The 20,191-nt window shown below is 48.2% G+C and overlaps 1 protein-coding gene across 1 annotated transcript in view; it reads left to right on the forward strand.

The window, feature by feature from the left end:
• The first annotated feature begins 18,790 nt into the window (after nucleotides 1–18,790).
• LOC146353514 (solute carrier family 26 member 10-like) overlaps nucleotides 18,791–20,191 on the forward strand; it is a 30,636-nt gene continuing 29,235 nt past the window's right edge. The window contains exon 1 of the mRNA XM_084836632.1: nucleotides 18,791–19,058. Coding sequence (XP_084692758.1) covers nucleotides 18,791–19,058 — 268 coding nt within the window. The remainder of the gene's footprint in view (nucleotides 19,059–20,191) is intronic.

Below are 20,191 nucleotides of genomic sequence, written 5' to 3' on the forward strand. Positions count from 1 at the left end.
AGTGTCTAGGGCTATACTTTCTGCTCAGATCCAGCCGAATGCTGCCAAACTGATAGGACGCTGCTTCATATTGCAGATGGATAATGACCCAAAACATACAGCAAAAGCTACCCAGGAGTTTCTCAAGGCAAAGAAGTGGGGTGTTCTTCAATGGCCAAGTCAGTCACCTGATCTCAACCCAACAGAGCATGCTTTTCACTTACTGAAGACAAGACTGAAGGCAGAAAGACCCACAAACAAGCAGCAGCTGAAGGCAGCTGCAGTCAAGGCCTGGCAAAGCATCTCGAGGGAGGAAACTCAGCATTTGGCCATGTCCATGGGTTCCAGACTTCAGGCAGTCATTGACCGCAAAGGATTTTCATCCAGGTATTAAAGGCGACCCTTAAGTTTGAAATGATGTTGGTTTGTTCCATGACTTATGAGCCACCAGCGATGGGTGTGTGTGCATGCCACTGGCTGCCCTTCCTGAATGGTTAGTGCCCCACTTTTGTCAAACCCCTTGAATCAGGACCCCTTGAAGCCCTGACTTCACTCCCATCCGGGTGTGTTTCCTTTCAACTTCAATGTGGTGGTGTGCAGAGGCCAACTGCCAAAATAGTTATCCTTGTTCCAATATTTCTGGCCCTGACTGTAGCTCTTATTTTTAATAAAGGCTGATAATTCAGGGAAAGGGACTGGAATATCCCTGAGGGGCACTAGCCCCTCCTCCTCTGGCTAAGAGATACCCTGTTGGTACCTCTTTCATCTTACAGGACCAGTGGTACCCTCCAGATGTTTTGGACTACAACTCCCAGGATTCCTGACCATTGGCCATACTGCCTGGGGCTGATGGGAGATGAAGTCCAAACATCTGGAGGGCACCAGGTTGGGGAAGGATGTCTTATTGCATGGAGGGTAAATTTCATGTCGGAAGCTTCCACACCAACCTGCCCCCTCACCAGCAGTTCCTGGAGGTACCTTCCATGTGACAGGAACTTGTAACCTGGGAGCAGACCCATATAAATGATTGGGGATCAAATTAGGCATGACTAACTTGTCCCCCAATGTGCCCACAGGGGGTGCTGTTTTGGTGGCTCCCCCACAGCAAGGGTAATATGCACACCGGGGGGGGGGCAATGTGTGGCCCTCTAGATGTTGTTGGACTGCAACTCCCATCAGCCCTAGCCAGCATAGCCAATGGAGGGGATGATGGGAGTTGTAGTCCAACAACATCTGTAAGGCCTTACATTCTCCATCACTGATGTACACCATGGCACTGGCAAATTGGTGGAGAGGTCCTAGAAGTGTGTTTGTGCAAGGGCAAGTCTGTGGCAGGGACCAGAATCCTGCTGAGTCCCCTTGCTGGTCTGATCAGTGAACCTACCTGACCTGTAAGTTTTTAGAGAGGTCAGGCCTTATCGCATGAGCCTCTCTAGCCTATTGTTCAAGCATCATCTTTGAAAGTCTATCTGGTTACCTTACGGTGCCCTTCTTTGCCTTATCCCTTCACATCCCTTACTTGGCATTCTCAAGCCCTGATAGGTGCAGAGGTGATTGAGCAACAGGGTGAAGCCTTTGGTGGGAGCATTTTAAAAAAGAGAATGGGCTGGATCCAGACTTACTCATGCTTAGAGTAGACCAGGGGTAGGCAACGTGTGCCTGTAGGCATCAGTGTGCCCCTAGACATCTTGGCATTCACCAAGGTGCGCTATCCCTCCCCTGCCCCCTTTTTAAAAAAAATAACATTTTCTTACAGGGACCTGGGATTACTGTGAAATGGGTTTCTGTTGGTGCTGAAAACTGTGGGGTCAAAGGAGTTCTTTAGTGTGTTGGAGCTCAGACCCTACCTCTGCCTTGTTCCGCCTTTTGGGCAGGCTACTTATCCGTTGCTAGGCCTCCTATGGCAGCCATTTTGTGGTGGTGCCCAGGACAGTTTTTCAAATAGCCCAATGTGCCCACAGCCCAGAAAGGTTGCCCTACCTGGGAGCAGACCCATATAAATGAATGGGGATCAAGTTAGGCATGACTAACTTGTCCCCCTGATGTCAGTGGGTCTACTCTAAGTCTGGATCCAACCCTAAATATTCCCCCTAATGAAGAACATATTCTAGTTTGGGTCAGGTTTCCTGTTTTGGTAATAAATTCCTATTGATTGTTTTCTTCTGGTCTGGCCAAGGGCTGCTAAGCAGCAGCCTAACCTTCAGAACTTGGGAGGCTTCCCCACTCCCCGTCTACTGATTCCTGGGTATATTCCTTTGTTACCCCCTTGCTAAGGTCTCCAGCAGGAACTCTAGCCTCTGGCTCTGTCCCAGCTACAGTACTATTTATATCTGCTGTGGGTGTCCCACTGGACACTTTGATAAATTACCTTGCCTTATAACTTTCAGCCTATTGTAAAGGAAGCTATTCAGGCTGCTTGCTCCTTGAAGGCTTTCACAAGCAGGCCGGAGGGCAGGGGAAGGGGGGAGTGTGACAATGAGGGTCAAGAGGCCAGGGAGGGGCTCCAGAGCTGGGAAAGGCTACGTGCCGAAACTGGACTCAGGGGCACCATGCTAATGGCCCGGATGAACTGCCCACAAGGAGAGAACAGGATGGCTCTGCCCCTTGCTTCCCAGCTCGGTGCTCTCCATTCCTGTAGCTGGCAGACTTTCCTTGGCCAAAGGCTCCGGCAGCGGCTGGCATTGGAAGCACTCCTTTGAACTGATAAAAGAGCCCATTGTGTGTCTCCATTGGGGTCACATTTCTCCAAAAGGAATCTGAGCTTCAGAGGAGAAGGAGAAGGAGGAGAAGAACCAGCAGCAGCAGCAGCGTGGAGTGAAACAGTGATCATTGTGGGCCAGGACAGTTCTCAGAATGATGCAAGGGGCAAACAAGAGGGTGCAGGGAAATGCATGGAAGAGTATCCCTCCACCACCAGCACCTCCAGACACACGTGCACACAAGTTCAGGGTGAATCCCCAACCAATATGCTTTCTCCACTCTAACCATGATTTTATTTATGTATTTATTTATTACATTTCTACACAGCCCAATAGCCAAAGCTCTCTGGGCGGTCCACAACAATTAAAACCATATGATACTACATAAGATACATTATAAAAGTTTAAAAGTCCTCAGCAGCAACCCATTGTACAGAAACAAAAGGACATTAACTTTGAGATCATGGCTGCAAAGCAGAGAATTGGGTGGTTCAGTGGGAGACCAAACAACAACACAGGAGCATTCCTCTGGACCCACATTTCTCTGTTCCAGCAGCAGTCAGCATTGCACATAGAAGAGAAACTAAGGCAAGTAACTTTAAGATCGTTAGTGCAAAGCCGGGGGGTTGATCTCTCTTTTACGCATATGCACGCACCCACACACGCATGCATGCACACTATTTTACACTCTCCGTTACTCTTTCTTTTATGTTCCCTTTCTTTTTTAAGCACGTGGAGACCAATCCAGATTGGTACTTCCCCACCCGCACAAAGCTATGAGCCACCCCTGTCCCAGCATCTCCTGGTAGGGCTGGAAAAACTCCTGCCTGAAACCCTGGAGAGCCATTGCTGCCAGTTGACAACACTGGGCTAGATGGATCAAGGGTCTGGCTCAGTATAAGGCAGCTTCCTACGTTCCTTTTGTGCCATATAAATTAATGGTGTATTTGTTCCTTTGACTTATAATGGAACAAGAAAGAGACTTGCAATGGGGGGGTGGGGTGGAATGTGGGGAGGAAGGGAGGCTGTCAGGTTTCCCTTTGCCCCCACTGATCTTCAGACGTGGAATCAAACTCAGACAAGAGGCTTCAATCTACAGCTTTTAATTCCATTACCACAAAGGGTCATACAGATGCAAATTCTCAGTGACTCTCAGTCTGCAAGGAAATGCCTTGCGGGGGAGGTTCAAAAGGTAGCTGCAAAAGTTGCCCACTGAAAGGTGGGCTCACTAGCCTAACTTAAGGGGTGGGGGGAGTCTCTCTCTCTCTTTTCACTCTGGGCCAATCGGGGGGAGACCTTCTAAGTTCTGCCCCTGCCATCTCCCTCTTGGCTCTGCGTCTGCACCTTGCATCTATTAATTCAGACTCGCCAAACACCGCCTCTCCCTGTTCGCTGTCTCTCATGGGGTGGCCGGGGCTGTGTGATGAGGGAACTTCCTCCAGCTGGACCTTTGAAACCTGAGGAGCCTGCCTAGCCATGTCTGGACTAGTCTGGGAACATACCTCCCCCATGTCTGGTGGTTCCTGTTCAGAATCTGAACTGCTCTCCCACTCCCTGCGCACTCCTGACAGAGAGGGTCATGTGTCTCACCATTCCAGAATCTGGGGTTTGTGGGTGGGGAAGGAAGTGTCCTTCCAACGGTTGAATCCAAAGAGTGATGACAGTCTCACACAGCCTTCCCCAGATGGAGGATGCCAGGTTGAAGAAGGCTGGTCTTAACATTTTGGTGTGACCGGTGCAAAACTGATATCAATTCCCCAAAAGAGCTTATGCCTGATCTCATCCACAGAGGAAAACCACTTGCAGAAGACTATGCCAACAAATTTGGGACACTCAACAGTGGCCACAAGACTGGAAAAGGTCAGTTTACATTCCAATTCCAAAGAAGGGCAATGCCAAAGAGTGTTCAAACTACCGTACAATTGCGCTCATTTCACATGCCCGCAAGGTGATGCTCAAAATCCTACAAGCTAGGCTTCAGCAATATGCGAACCGAGAACTACCGGAAGTACAAGCTGGATTTCAAAGAGGCAGAGGAACTAGAGATCAAATCGCCAACGTTCGCTGGATCATGGAGAAAGCAAGAGAATTCCAGAAAAATGTCTATTTCTGCTTCATTGACTACGCTAAAGCCTTTGATTGTGTGGATCACAACAAACTCTGGCAAATTCTGAAAGAGATGGGAGTACCAGACCACCTTACCTGTCTCCTGAGAAACCTGTACGAGGGTCAAGAAGCAACAGTAAGAACCAGACATGGAACAACCGAGTGGTTCAAAATTGGGAAAGGAGTACGACAAGGCTGCATATTGTCGCCCTGCTTATTTAACTTATATGCAGAGTACATCATGAGAAACGCCGGGTTGGATGAATCACAGGTCGGAATTGAGATTGCCGGGAGAATTATCAACAACCTCCGATATGCAGATGATACCACCCTAATGGCAGAAAGCGAAGAGGATCTAAAGAGCCTCTTGTTGAGGGTGAAAGAGGAGAGTGCAAAAGCTGGTTTGAAACTCAACATTAAAAAAACGAAGATCATGGCATCCGGCCCCATCACTTCCTTGCATATGGAAGGGGAAGAAATGGAAGCTGTGACAGATTTTATTTTCTTGGGCTCCAAGATCACCGCAGACGGTGACTGCAGCCATGAAATTAAAAGACGCTTGCTCCTTGGGAGGAAAGCTATGGCAAACCTAGACAGCATAGTAAGAAGCAGTGACATCACCTTGCCGAGAAAGGTCCATCTAATCAAAGCTATGGTTTTCCCAGTAGTAACGTATGGCTGTGAGAGCTGGACTATAAGGAAGGCTGAGCGCTGAAGAATTGATGCTTGCGAACTGTGGTGCTGGAGAAGACTCTTACGAGTCCCCCAGACTGCAAGGAGGTCAAATCAGTCCATCCTAAAGGAAATCAACCCTGAGTGCTCATTGGAAGGACAGATACTGAAGCTGAAGCTCAAATATTTTGGCCACCTAATGCGAAGAGAAAACTCTCTGGAAAAGACCCTGATGCTGGGAAAGACTGAAAGCAAAAGGAGAAGGGGACGGCAGAGGATGAGATGGCATCACTGATGCAATGAATATGAACTTGAGCACGCTCCGGGAGAGCGCAGGACAGGAAGGCCTGGCATGCTATGGTCCATGGGGTCACGAAGAGTCGGACATGACTGAACAACAACAACAACAGATCAGAAGACAACTGGAGGTTATTTAAAGGAGGAGGAGGAGGAGTTGTTGTTTTTTAAATCAAATTAATCTCCACCCTTGCTAATAGTCTTGAACTGTCTGGGGGGGCCTTCAGAGCTGAAAGGTGGAATATGAATAGTTTGATGAAGTAAGTAAGTAAGTAAGTAAGTAAGTAAGTAAATAAGGGCCACCATGTTATCTTTACTTCTGTTCTCTGATTACGCAAGGCAGCTTTGAGTTCTATTGAATGCCCAAGACAGATTCAGATAACTGCCTGATTTTTATATTTTCAAAGGAAGAACTGTCTCTATCCTTGTCCCTGCACAGTTCTGTGTAATCTGAGATATTTGCACATGGTTGAAGTATTAATCTAATTAGTCTGCTGGGGGCTTCTGTCATCACCATTTTAAGAATGAAACTGCACACAGGGCACAAATCCGTGCCCTTTAAAACAGCTTTTCCTCCCCCCTGCCTTCATTGACCCTGGTTGAATTTTCACACTTATATATATATATGTATGTATGTATTTCATTTATATCCCGCCTTTTTTTTTCCTCCTAAGGAGCCCAAGGAACCCTCCTCTTCTCCATTTTATCCTCACAACAACAACCCCGTGAGGTAGGTTGGGCTGAGAGTCTGTGACTGGCCCAAAGTCACCCAGTGAGCTTCCATGGCCGAGTGGGGACTAGAAGCCGGATCTCCGGACTCCCAGTCCAAAATTCTACTCACTACATCACACTGGCTCTTAGAGGTTTTTAGCATAGGGAAAAAAGACAGCTGAGGTATAAACAGCAGAGAAGTTCTAAAAAGTGATATGGAAAGCTGCAAAATACAAAAGCTTGGGTTCATCCAATGAACTCATGGACTGAAGGTTTAAGGCAAATAAAGTACTTCTTCGCCCAAATGCCTTAATAACCTATGGAACACATTGCCACAGAATGTTGCCGTGAAGGCCACTATCATACATACCTTTTAAAATGTTCAAGGGGCGCATATAGAGAATAGGCATTAAGTACAGTCTTCATTTTCAGAGCTTCCACTGTTGAGCTTTATTTGTCAACATCCTTGGGGCACATGGTTGGCTGCTATTGGAGAGGGAATGCTGAGTTACCGGCATGGCAATTGTTCTAAAGTAAACCATGCTAACAATGTGCTAGGTGCTGTACAGCAAGGACAGCCAGAAGATAGATTGGGCTCTGCTGATCAATCTCTGAACAGTGCAGTAGATCTGCAAGGGTTCCTGACACCTGATTGTTTAACAATAGCAACAACAAAATGGCTCCTTTTGTCTTCCTAAATCAAGCTGGTTTAATTAAAGAAGCTTGGGAGAGAAAACCAGGAGTGGATTTTTGTGTAAAAGACATGTGTTAGCTCAGTTTGGGTAATGAAAGCAAATCTCCCCACTGGGCACGTGCTCTGAAGCCTGCTGTTCTTTAATGTTTGTACTCCTAACCCACTATTTGGCACCCAGTAGTCACTGGACCTCAAAGTAGGTCCTGGAAGCTTGAAGTCTGCCCTCTATGCTGTACAGATGACAGAAATGAAACAGTCCCTGCCTAGTGGTAATAGCACTCTACATTGGTTGGTGTAGTGGGAACCGGTGTGGCGTAGTGGTTAAAGTCTTAGACTAGGACTTGGGAGATCTAGGTTCTAGTCCCCACTCAGCCATAAAGCTCCCAGGGCATTGCTGCAATGGACCCACTGAGGCTGAGTGTAGTTAAGAGGCACTGTTTGAGGTTCCCTACCAATGGCTTTCCTTGCCTTGCAGATGTGTGTGGAATGTCAAAAAGCTGGCATGTGGATGCATTTGGCTGTCTGTAATGGTGAGGGAAAGAGGAGATCAATCTGTCCTCCACTTCTAGTTGACTTTGTTGGAGTGTGTGTGTAATGTATAGGTTGTATCCAGTGTGTGGTGTAGTGATTAGAGTGTTGGACTGGGACTTGGGAGATCCAGGTTCTAGTCCCCACCCAGCCATGAAGCTCCCTGGGTGACTTTGGGCTAGTCGGCGACTCTGAGCCTAACAAGTGGAGACTCATCTTTAAAGAGAAGTATGTGCCATGACTCCTGAGCTGCTTGTTCATGTGAACATTACTAGACTCAGGGGTGTTCCACTGTCTCCCTCTGTCTGCTCTGTGGAGAGGGACCCTACTTCCCAGTGGAAAGCAGAACAAGCAAGGATGCTTGGGATGGCCTCAGGGCTGGTACGAACACCATTCATCTCTTGATGATGACTTCCATGTGTCAGCAGGACACGTGATGTGTGAGGGAAGGGCTGTTGCTGAGTGGCAGAGCCGCTGCTTTGCATGCGGAAGCTCCCAGGTGTGATCCCCGGCATCTCCAGAATAGTTCCTGAAAGAAAGAATAGTTCCTGAAACCCTGGAGATCCATTGCTGCCAGTCAGTGTCGACAATACTGGACTTGATGGACGATGGTCTGACTCAGTATAAGGCAGCTTCTCCTGTGACACCACAGCTAGGACTTTTGTATGCCCCCCACCCCTGATATCACATCAAAGGCAATTCTTTTCTGTGGAATCTGTCCACATCATTCAGCTCCTGGTCACCAAGTGCTAAATAATAATCAAGGGATGTGCTTGGATAAGTTAACCAGCCCGCCCACAACCCTGTGTGTACCTAACCCCATTTGCCTTTTCTTCTTATCATGAATGCAACAAAACCTGTTGCCCATTTCATGCTCTGTCTTGTGGTGACTGTGTGTGTGTGTGTGTGTTGAACCTACCAGGCTGAGGCTCAGCATGACACTCCCCTGGGGCCCATTGCAATCTATTTTGGCCTCCGTCGCGTGTTTGGTCCAGCTTCCTGCCCTCAAGACAATAGCCTGGGGAGGTGGGGGCAGGGGGGGATGAAGACGACACCCAGGTCCAGGCCCAACTACGCCCCACCATCACCCTGGCAGGCTGTGAGCTGCCAGCTGGACAGTGGCCAAGGCTAATCCTTGGAGGCCCATCCAAAACACAGGAACCCATCCAGGACTGATCCTCCCGCAAACAATGAGAGACTGAGAGGGAGCTCCCTGCAGAGGGATTACAGCTGACAGGACGTGCCGAGCCAGCAGGCCAGGCGGCCAGCCGCCGAGATAAGACGCCACTGGGAACAATAGAAGGAATTGGACGGCTGTGCTCTGGAGTGAGCACCACCCAGACTTTGAAGAATGGGTTCTGGGGGGCTGTGGTAGCAGCAGGTTCTGGCCAGAGCTGGCTAGAGAGAGGCCAAGGAAGGTGGGTCCATGGTACAAGCGCAGCTATATGGAGCACAACTTTGCAGGGGACATCACTGGCAGTGGGGGTGGGGGTGGGCAAGCAGCTCTTTGGGGCCCAAGCTTCACCGAAGGATGAGAAGGAATGAGGAGGAATATTCAGAGATTTGATGGAGGGGCGTTCAAAGATGTAATCCTTTACCCGCATTCTGAAGTAGTACAGCACAGCAACAGCATAGGTCAGCCTTCCCCAACCTGGCACCCACCAGATGCAGGGCCAGCATCAAAGGTAGCCATAGTTGGGCACCTACCAAGGACCCACCCCCCCAGCAGGGGCCCACTGACCAGAGCCCCCTGGACTCGCTCCTCCTCTTCACCACTGCAACCCGCTTGTTCCCCTGCCTCTCACTCTGGCCCAGACAATGGTGGTGGTGAGGAGGAGGAACAGGAGATGCCACAGCCACCCTGCTCCCTGGCTCTCTCCCTGTCAAGCACGCAAGTGGTAGCAATGATGAGAAAGAGGGTGAGGAGCAATAGCAGCTGGTGACAACGGTGGTGAGAAAGTAACTCACTGAAGGAGCTCCATGGAGGGTGTCTTGCCCAAGAGCCCACAAAAACTTGGAGCCAGCACTGCCCAGATGTTTTGGAGTTTAACTCCCATCAGCCCTAGCCAGCATGGTCAATGGTGAGGAATGCTAGTCCAAAACATCTGGAGGGTGCCGTGTTGTGAAGAGGCTGGCTAAGGCTGTGTAAATCTGCTGATATTTGAAGTTTTCTTGGCTCTTAAGGGCCAGCTCACATCTGACCTAATTTGTCGATTCTATGCATGGTGGGTTACAGAAGTCAGCCTTGGAATCTGGTGGCATTTCCCACATTGTTTCTATGGTGTGCGTGTGTGTGTGTATGTGTGTGTGAGTGAACTGGCCTAAAGGAAGAACTGCCCTGCTAAATCAGACCATAGGGATCCACCTAGTCTAGTGTTCTATTTTCAATATTGGCCACAGGTAGATGCCTCTGGGAAGAGCACAGCCATCCATGAAAGCATGCCTGGAACCTACTGCCAATCAATTTAAATCAGTCTTCCCCAACCTGGAGCCCTCCAGATGTGTAGGACTACAACTACCATGATCCCCAGCCAGCATGGCCAATGATTTAAGTTATTGACCTGACTTCTAGTATTATTGTGTGTGCGCGTGCGTGTGTGTGGGAGAGATTCTCTATTTTCTTTTGCCATACAGTTTCATAAATTTGTAACCTTCTATCCTGTTCCCCATCAGTTGTTTTATTTAGTAATCAGAGGTATAGAGCCTCTGTACATGGAGGTTCAGTTCCAAGTTGGTTTGGCTAATCTCCATGATTTTGTTTTTTAAAAGGTACTTGATAACCAGCAGCCAAGACAATGTCATATGGTGATGAATCCCATAGACGAATTGTGCATTTTATGGAGATGGTCTTCCCAAACTGAGCGGGGACAGAGGAGAGGCCAGTCTGGGTTGAAGCAATCATTATATGAAGGCAGATTTCACATGTGCCATGTAAAACACATTTGAACCTTTCTCTTGGGGCCCATCTACACCTGACTTTTACTCCAGGGCAGGTGTGAGTTGAGGTCCCTCAAGATAGATGACACAGTCGTGATTTTGCAGCCATCCATGGTTTTCGCCTAGAAAATGCAGAGTTCCAAGGAATTGTTTTGCTCTGATGTTTTTTGTTTGCTGAGGGTTTCCCTGTGCTTGTGAGCTATCTGTCCCTTCTCCAAACCGACTTCTCATTTTGCAGTGGACGAGTTGTAGGCGTGTGTAGTGCCTGCGTCACTCTGTGATGCCCCTTTACTTCCTCCATCCCTTCGCAGCTACACAGTTACAGAGGCACAGAGGGGCATTTTCATCTATTTAATCACACTTTCACACATTTTTGCACCTTTGTATCTTGGCAACAGTTGCTTTTGGACTCAGTACCCAAGGGCCGGGGGGGGGGGTCCTTGGGGAAGTACCAACATCGCTCCAGCCACCATTTCGGAGCGATGGCTAGGCACATCATGCTCATGCTTCTGAGTGAGAACCATTGCGAGAGTCTCAGGCTGGGAAACTGACAAAAACTGATGGTGTGGAAATGAAAGGGCACAAAACACCCACTTTTTACCTAAAAAGGGATGGAAAGACACAGCAGAGCCCCTCAAATACAAAACAGCCACTGAGGTGTCGCACCCCCACACTCACAGGACTGCACAGCTGCGCATTTCAGTACAATGGCAAAAAAAGAGGGCATGACAAGTCTGTTAGGGAAGTGCACAGTACATCACGAGTGTATTGCAGGGCATGCTGATTCGGAGCTGCATTGCTGTGCAGTTGCGACAGGGTGTGTGTGAGGGTGTCAAAGCGGCCTTGCTATTTCAGTGCATGGTTTGCCCAGAGTTAAGCAGGATCAACAACACTGCCAGAAGTGGAGTTCCTTGCCCCATCCTTCCCATGGCAGCCCCTCCAGTCCTCTTTAAAATGCTACACTGAGAATCAGGAGACCCTGCTGAATGGGATGAACTGTGGTATGGGAAGGAGGGAGGATCCCCCAAAATTAGGCGGAGGGACTTTCCTCTTGCATAAGGTCCCTTCCTCTCACAGAACACAGATCATGGATCCAACTGAACATGTCAAAGATAGAAATACAACTTTACATATGCTTATGTGAGTTTTTAAGCCAACTGATGGCCATACAGGGAGACAGTTTTACAACTACATTCCAACCTTTCTGCATTTTTTGTGACACCTGTGAAGAGATGCATCTATGTATCTGAAGTGCATTTTAAGCCCTTCTCCCAACATTTTCCCTACAGAGTTGTACACATCTGGGAATCCCCCTTCCCCACATTTTATGTTTTCCTCCCTGTGCCGAGGTGTGGTAGGGAAACCTTGTCAGTTTCACCAATGCCAATTTCCTTCACTTTTACATTTCTGTGGTGAAACTGACGAAATAGGGGAAATCCTTGTCAATTTCCTGAGTGCTGCTATCCCTCACCCTCCTTTCTCTTCTCTCTGGTGAAATTGACAATGCTTTTCTCTCCCTCTCAACAGAGAGCGGGGGGGGGGGGAGTAACTGGGTGGAATGTGAAGGAAACTGTGCTGCAATATATATATATTTTAATTTAGGCTGCAATTCTGTGCAGTTTAGACAGAAAAATGTCCTGGCTGGGGAATTCTGGGAGTTGTAGGACTTTTTTTGGGGTCTAAACATGCATAGGCTTGCACCCCTAATCCATTTCTTAACCACCTTTCAAGAGTGCATTCTTCCCAAGGCATCTTACAATGTAAAACATACAATTCTGTCTTGATATAAGAAGTTCATAAGATCATCAATTATTTTTAAAACCAGTTTAAAAATGAACCATTAACAAAAGATATATAAATTAAAGGCCAAAGAAAACAAATCTGTTTTACAAACAGTCCTAACAACAGATGGAGCCAGCCATATACCTCTTGGGAGGGAGTTGCATAGGGCAGGGACCTGCATTCTTCTTTCAGAGCAGCATGGGGCAGCTTCTGGGGCAGGCAGGTGGGGGACTGTCTTATCCTGCATTAACTGGAAGGGGCAAGTTGACTTTTAAAGCAGGAATAGCATAACTTGTGAATGGTGGTGATACATGTTAATTGAAGCAAGGCTAGATTAAAATTACAGTAATAATTAAAGCACCTTGTATGATTTCGGTTGTAGACTGCTGGAGGGGTGGGGGTGGGGGAGAGCTAGATGTGGATTGGATGTGCTTCCAATGCCATTCAAATAGTTTACAAAGGTGCTGTTGGTAAATATGAAAAAAGAACAATAAAGCACTGTGAGATGCAATAGATATGAGGTGCTTCTTTAATACCCATATGCTAGGAGTGCATCTTCTACAACACGCCCCCCCCCCCGTGCGCTTCATCACCATACCCACTGGAAGGCCTTATGGGGAAAGCTAGAGCTTGGAAGTGTGATGGCACCACTGGCCAGCACCTTTTAGCTGTTCTGTCTGGGGCCCTGCTTGGCTCCTGTTGGACCCCAGCAGCTTCCCAATGCTGTGTGCCCTCAGCTTACACCCAAGCAAATAATACTTTCTGTGTTTGGTATAGTGGAGCTGAGTGGAGGGAGGGGGGACAGAAAACCTGGGGACAGCCTGTGCTGAGCTGGGACTATGGGCTGTCCAAAGAAGCATTTATTTTGATAGCAGCTCTTGGCCCAAGATGCTGTTTCAATGAGAAAATTCTGTTTATAGAAAGGGATTTGCTCCAGTGCAGGTTACACAAAGGCCAGGCTACCCTGTAGGAAACAAAACAAGTCTGCAGGGGTGAAAGTGGGGACTCAGCTTAAACATGATGCCAAGAGAGGTGGGTTCAAGGCTTCTGGTCGGTTCCGAGTCGAGCAGTATGAACCAACTGTGAGATCTCTTGCAAAAAGGAAAATGAAAAGACCATTCTTTGTTTTACAGAGCATGTTTGAAATCACCTATCATGAATCACATACCCTTCCTATATTGTTTTACCACCCTATTTATTGTTGTTGTTTGTTGTTGTTAGCATTTATGAGTTGCCATGTAGCCAAAGCTCTCAGGGCTATGTACAAAATAAAAGCAAAACCAATAAAGCCAGCCAATGATAATACCAATAATAAAACATATTAAAAGGTAATGTTTTAAAAGCAGCAACAGAAATCCAGTATTTAAAAGAGATAAATAGCTGAGTAGCTAAACAGTAAAAGGCTTGTGAAAGGCAGCATTAAATCATAGAATCACAGAATCATAGAATAGCAGAGTTGGAAGGGGCCTACAAGACCATCGAGTCCAACCCCCTGCTCAGTGCAGCAGTCCAGGTCAAAGCATCCCTCCTCTTGAATGCCTCCAGTGTGGGAGAGCCCACCACCTCCCTAGGTCATTGGTGGTAAAAAGATATTACGCCACTTAGTTCGGGTTAATGCTACTGGCAGAAAAGTGTCTGAACTTCCTCATGTGGTATTCAGGTTGTGCGTATGTTTGGAGCAGTGCTGACTCCTTCAAGCGAGGGACCCTCAGTGGGGTCTACATCCTCATGGCCACTGTGGCTGGCTGCTCCTGCTGCTTCTCTTCCCACCGCTGCCTGCTTCCTTACCAGGGGGAGAACTGAAAGGAGGGTGAGACCATGAGCAGGCAGTCTCCTTTGCACCACCGCCATCCATCCACGTGCCCCCTTTGGGCCAGCGGAAAAGGCAGCTGAGCAAGCAAGGAGGCAGCAGCAGCCAGCAGCAGTGGCCAGGACACTCTTCCTTGTGGGCCCCCTGCAGGGGACTGGACCTTGGCAGGTGCCCAACCATGCCAACCCTTGACACCAGTCCTGATTCAAGGCAAGTGAAAGCTGGCAATACATCTCCAGGCAGAGGGCCTTTTCTAATATTTATTACATGATGGTGAGCAAATCTGGGGAAACAGGAGGCGAGCCTTTCTTACAAGAGCTTCATTGTAAGGTGTCGGCCAAATTGGCAGAGGCAGAACTGATCTCAAAACTGCTTGCAAATGTACCATTGCGCACCCATTGCCCTTCTTCAGTTAGCACTGTAAAAGAAACTAAGTCTTAAGGATGACATGGTCATGCTCATGCAACTGACAACACAGGAAGCTGCCTTATACTGAGTCAGACCATGGGCCCATCTAGCCCAGTATACACTGACTGGCAGCAATGGCTGTCCAGGGTTTCAGGCAGGATTCCTTTCTAGACCTACCTGGAGATGCTGAGGGTCGAACCTGGGACCTTCTGTGTGCAAAGCAGGTGCTCTATCACACTGAGCTACGGCCCCTCCTGACAAAGTGGGCTCCAGCCTACTAAAGTTTATTCCATAATATGTATTTGCTCATCTTTAAGGAGCCACAAAATTCACTGTTGTTACACAGTGGTTTGGAAATGATGATTCATTGTTCCCAGCCCTCTTAAGAACATATATGCATTTATAGAGATGTGTGGTTTTGATAAATGCCTTGCATTTGCATGCACATGTTAGATTCTATGACTCTCTACCAAGTTGGAGTTATTGATCCCCTTTCTCTGCAGTTGGTCACCAACACAGTCCTCAAAGTGATCAAATAGAGTGCTAATAAATCAAAAGTCCTGCTAGCTGTGAAAAGATCGATGCATCACAGAACTAGAACAATATGGCTGGCTGGCTGGGTATTTTATGGCTGTTGCCATGCTGCTCCTGTGCCTGGAACAGCCTCCATGTTCACTTTTTAGTCAATCCATGTACCTTACCATATACCCTGTAGAATAAGTTTCTCTCGATCCATAAAGCCTGCGAGGTAGCTTAGGCAGGGAGCTAGTGACCAGCCTAAGGTGACCTGGGGAACTGCAGGGGCTGAATGCTGATTTTAACCTGGGTCTCCCTGACTCAGGTCTGATACTTTAAGCCAGGAGTCTTGAACCTCTTTCAGCCCAAGGGCCAAATTCCACTTCAGAGAAGCTCTTTAGGGCAGCATGCCAGTGGTGGGCAGGGCCAAATGCAAAAGGGGCAGGGCCAAAATATAAAAAATGCCAGGATATTGTAGTTTAAAGCTTTTACTGCAGGTAACTAAATCTTAGGAGAGGCATTTCAGCCCTTTAGAATGGGGAAAAAACTGCACAAAATCTGGAAAACCACCAAACAATTGGTGGTTGGGGGAAAGGGTATGGGGCCAGGAGAAGGGGATGTGGCTGTTTGGGGAATCCCAGAGGGCTGGATTTGGCCCCCAAGCCTGAGGTTCTGTACCTCTGCTCTAAGTGCTGCACCAGGCTTCCCTAGTCCCCCCATTTTGCTGCACTTTGGTCAAATATGCTGCAGAGTTATCAGAGTGGGAAGGAAAAACCTGTTGTTATCAGAAAGTGCGAACAGACAGCGGTGGAGTCAACAAATATCTCAGTCAGCCCCATGCAAGCATGGGACTGCTAACTGGCTAGCACAGGTGTGTGATTGCTAATTTGCTAGCAGCTCCCACTGACAGCAGCTTGGAGTATGTGCAGCTAGTCAATCAGCAACCACATACATGCATGTTACTGAGATACCCACAGCCTCCATTGCTGCCTTCTGATGGTTACCGATAAGAGAGGGCTTTACTCTTTCCCTTCGATTGTCCCACAGCATCAACCAGCAATTCCTGCCAGTGAATTGTTTTGCTGGCTGCCACTGCACACCTAGCCCAGCACACTGACAGTGGCTTGCCAGATGCCCCAAGTATGCTCACGGGCAGAGAAGGCTCATGGTGAGAGGCTATCCCTGGAGTTTTGTCCACATTCCCTGGTGATCAATCGTGCCTGTTCCATTTCTATCTGACATCAGCTATTGACAAATCTATTTTCCATGAATTTATCTCATCCTTCTAAAATGTCATATGCTAGTTGTTATCACAACATCCTGTGGCAATGAATTCCATAAGTTAATGGCATATTGTGCGAAGGCATAGCTTCCTTTGCTCTGTCCTGACCCCTGCTGAGAGCTATTCTGGTGCAGCCATGGAGAGTGGGATGGACTTGGACTGTGGATGACTTAGGTTGAAATGTCTGCTGAAGCTCCTTGGCTGTCCTTGGGCACTTCTCTATATAGAAGTTGCTTCACAGGAGGATTGTGAACATAAAAAGGGAGAGCTTTACAGTTTTGGAAAAGGAGGGCAGAATACAAGCCTGATACTTAAATAAAACGCTGCTAATCTTTTCAGTCAGATGATCCCAAGCTCTAGCCTTTTCAAAGGAACGAATTTCTCACCATCCACAGTTTTGACAGCATTCATGTATTCATACACCTCAGGACATAACTAGAAGGGACATGGGAGGCCCTAATTGTTTTTCATGTTCATTTTATTTTGCTTAAACACAGCCATGCGGGCCCCTGATGTAGAGCAGGGCCATGGTGTTGGGGTGTGGGTTAGCCCTTCCCCTGTGTCATTGCCCCGATTTAACTCCCCGCAAAAACTTCTATTTGCCACGGATGGTCTTTTCCCTTCTGCGAAGATCAGGGGTGCAGAACCTTAGGCCCTGGAGCCAAATCTGGTCCAACTGGTCCCAATTTGGCCCTTTGGGCTTCCTCAGATGGCTACGCCCCCTTCCTGAGCCTCAATCCTTTCTCCCATCTACTGATCATTTGGTGTTTTCCTGGCTTTTGTGCAGCCCCCCCTTCAAGATAGTTGAATTCCTGTCCTAAGGCCTAGTTACCAGTTGTAACAGTGTTAAGCTAAAATAGGCTGGTATTTTTGGCCCTGCCCCTTTTGCCTTGGGCCCCGCCCACACGGGAATGTGGCCCCTGGGAGCTTCTCTGAAGTTGAATTTGGCCCTCAAGCTGAAAGAGATTCTGCACCTCTGCCATAGGTAATAGTTGCTTTGAGGGGTGATTTGGACTGAAGCCAAGGTATGGGTGAACAGGCTAAGCCCCCCCCCCATCCTTGGCTTGGATTCAGATTGGACCACTTTACTGCTGGTTTTAAAAGAGGCCAGGGAGAGACCAGATCACAGATCTCCCATCTTGCATCTCGTTTAGCCCTCAGAGCCTATTAAAAAATTACACCCCCCATATGGAGGCTGCCAAAAACTCTTTTGTGTGTGTGTGGTGGTGGGGCATTCCATGTGGGAACCATAATGTTGAACATCCATTTGTTATATGCATGGCTTCACTCAGTGGAGATTCTCCATGCATATGCCTACCACTGCTAGAAATATGTAGTAGCGGTGTGGTTTCCGTACAAGTGACCATAGAAGTGCAATATGCGGGTAGTGAAAATAATTTAATACATGGTAGCAGATTAGGTAAAATGTCTGAGGTCTGAAGACAGAAAGTGTTCTGAGCAGAACTGCACAATTAGTGATCCACCAAGCTGAATGCATGTATAGTAGCTTGCTAGGTACATGAGATTTAAAGCTCTGCTTTTGTAGTCCAAGGCTTATCAAGCCCCTGGCTGGCTGCCACCCATAGTTCATGGGCTACATTCAACTTGATGTGGATGTGTCACAAGGTGTTGAAGACCTAAATTAAGAATGACATTTATATCCCATGATGAGGAGGGCTGTAGCTCAGTGGTAGAGCACCTGCTTTGTATGCAGAAAGTCCCAGGTTTGATCCCCGGCTTCTCCAGGTAGGGCCAGGGAAGACTCCTGCCTGAAAACCTGGAGAGCCATTGCTGCCAGTCAGTGTCAGCAATTCTGGGCTAGATGGGCCAAGGGTCTCACTCAGTACAAAGCAGCTTCCTCTGTTCCTAAGCTCAAAATGTAGCATCAGGATTTGACATCTTTTGGGGGTACTCATTGATTAAATTTATGTTGTCATGACTCACGAGGGATATAATATTTGCATTGGCCCTTGTGTTTTTTTAATGTTAAAACAGACCAAAAAATAAAAATAAAGTCCAAGTCTTTCATAAGAGCAGGTTCCAAGGAAAATGCAAGGATAACAAGGGGACCGCTTAATATATTGTTCTAGCTAGGGAAGTATCTGGTAATCAGGGACCGTGGCAAGGTGTCTGGAGCCTAGAGAGCTGACTCAGAGGGCACAAGGAGGCATCGGGGGCTCTAGTGCCCTGTGTTTGATCCTTAGCACCCTGAGCTTCCTCCCTCTTCCTGCCGAGACCCCATTCTGCTTCCCAGAGGGAGGAGAATCCCAGCCACCCAGGCCTTGTGATTGGCCAGGAAAGTCGAGCCCAGGCAGGAATAAAAGTTGACAGGCAGTGAGCATCCTGCCTGCCTCCCTGCAGCCATCAGGATGAGCAGCTTGGCCTTGTACCGTGGCATCTACACTGAGGAGCACTTCCAGCAGTGCTACGGGGCACCACCAGAGCCCGAAAGCAGCCTGGCAGGGATGCTGAAAGGCAAGCTGACCCGGGGCTGCCAGTGCTCCAAGGCTGCCGCCTTGCACTTACTTCGAAGCAGGCTGCCTGTCAGGAGCTGGCTGCCCAGGTACCAGCCCAAGAAGTGGCTTCTGGGCGATGTGGTCGCAGGGCTAACTGTGGGCATTGTGCACATCCCACAAGGTGAGTTTGTGTGTGTGAGTGTGAGTGTGTAGGGACACAGCTGCACTGAATGCCAATGGTGGTCCTAAAAGACACATTGCACAACAAAAGCCTGAAGAGGAACGTTATCCAGGGAAGCTAGGTTTTTTCATCTTCTTCTTCTTCCAGGCATATGTTTGTTGCAGTTAATAGTGGTGACCATTCTTCCCTTCTGAAAGCCTCTACTGTGCTGGGTAGCAAAAAGGTGTTTATTTGGAAAATGTGGGAAGGGGGCCCATGTCACAGCCAGACATCACCCCTGCTCCACATCTGTCCTTCCCTTCATCTAGAATCTCTCCTCTTCCTAAGTCTCCCAAGATTTCTGATCTTCACAGGTTTTTATCCCCTTTCTCCAAGTTTGTCTTAGCTACCTGATTTCTGCTATCCTCCTGCAACATCTTCAGAGACTTCCCATCACTCCCCCAGCAATTCAGATTTCTGTCTCTCTCCCTGCTCCCTAAAGCAGGTTCTGATGGATGCCCCTGCTCTCTCTGAGGCTCGAAGCATCTCTGTGCCCAAACCACCCCAGCATCCTTCCTGGGGATTTGCTCTCCATTGCCCCTATACTGGGTTTTCCATGTCTGCCTTCCCCCATTCCTTCCCCCTAGGTTTTGCCTGGTCCCAGGCACACCCTTAAGAGACTTGCCCCCTCCACCCCTCCCTTGTCATTCCAATCTCTGCTCCTCCAAACCAACCACTCCTCTTTTACCCTCTCTTTGGTTCACATACTTTTAAGATCCTTGAACAGCTTTGTAGCTTCCTTTCAAATACACAGCCATTTGTCCAGCTTTCTAAAGCTGCGATCCTGTGCACACCTACCTGGGAGAAAGCCCCATTGGACCCTGTGGAACTTGCTTCAAGGTAAACATGCACAGGGTTGGGCAGTCCAACTTGCACTAGGAATTGTTCCCTCTGCTCTGCCTGGTTCTCTTGCTGGGGCAGGAAAGCTGCGGCTATGTGATGGAATAGAGAAGAAGAAGAGAGAGAGAAAACCTTAGCTCCTGGCTGTCTTTCCGCCCTGGAGGCCCCAGGTTGGAATCATGCCCTACCTGCCCTTGTTAAGGTGGAGATTCTTTTCCTCCATTGCCACCTCAGCCTTAGGCAGCTGGGGTTAA

This window comes from Heloderma suspectum, chromosome 2 (assembly GCF_057233095.1).
Source record: "Heloderma suspectum isolate Gila_16-S chromosome 2, 16-S_ref, whole genome shotgun sequence".
NCBI classification, from domain to species: Eukaryota; Metazoa; Chordata; class Lepidosauria; order Squamata; family Helodermatidae; genus Heloderma; species Heloderma suspectum.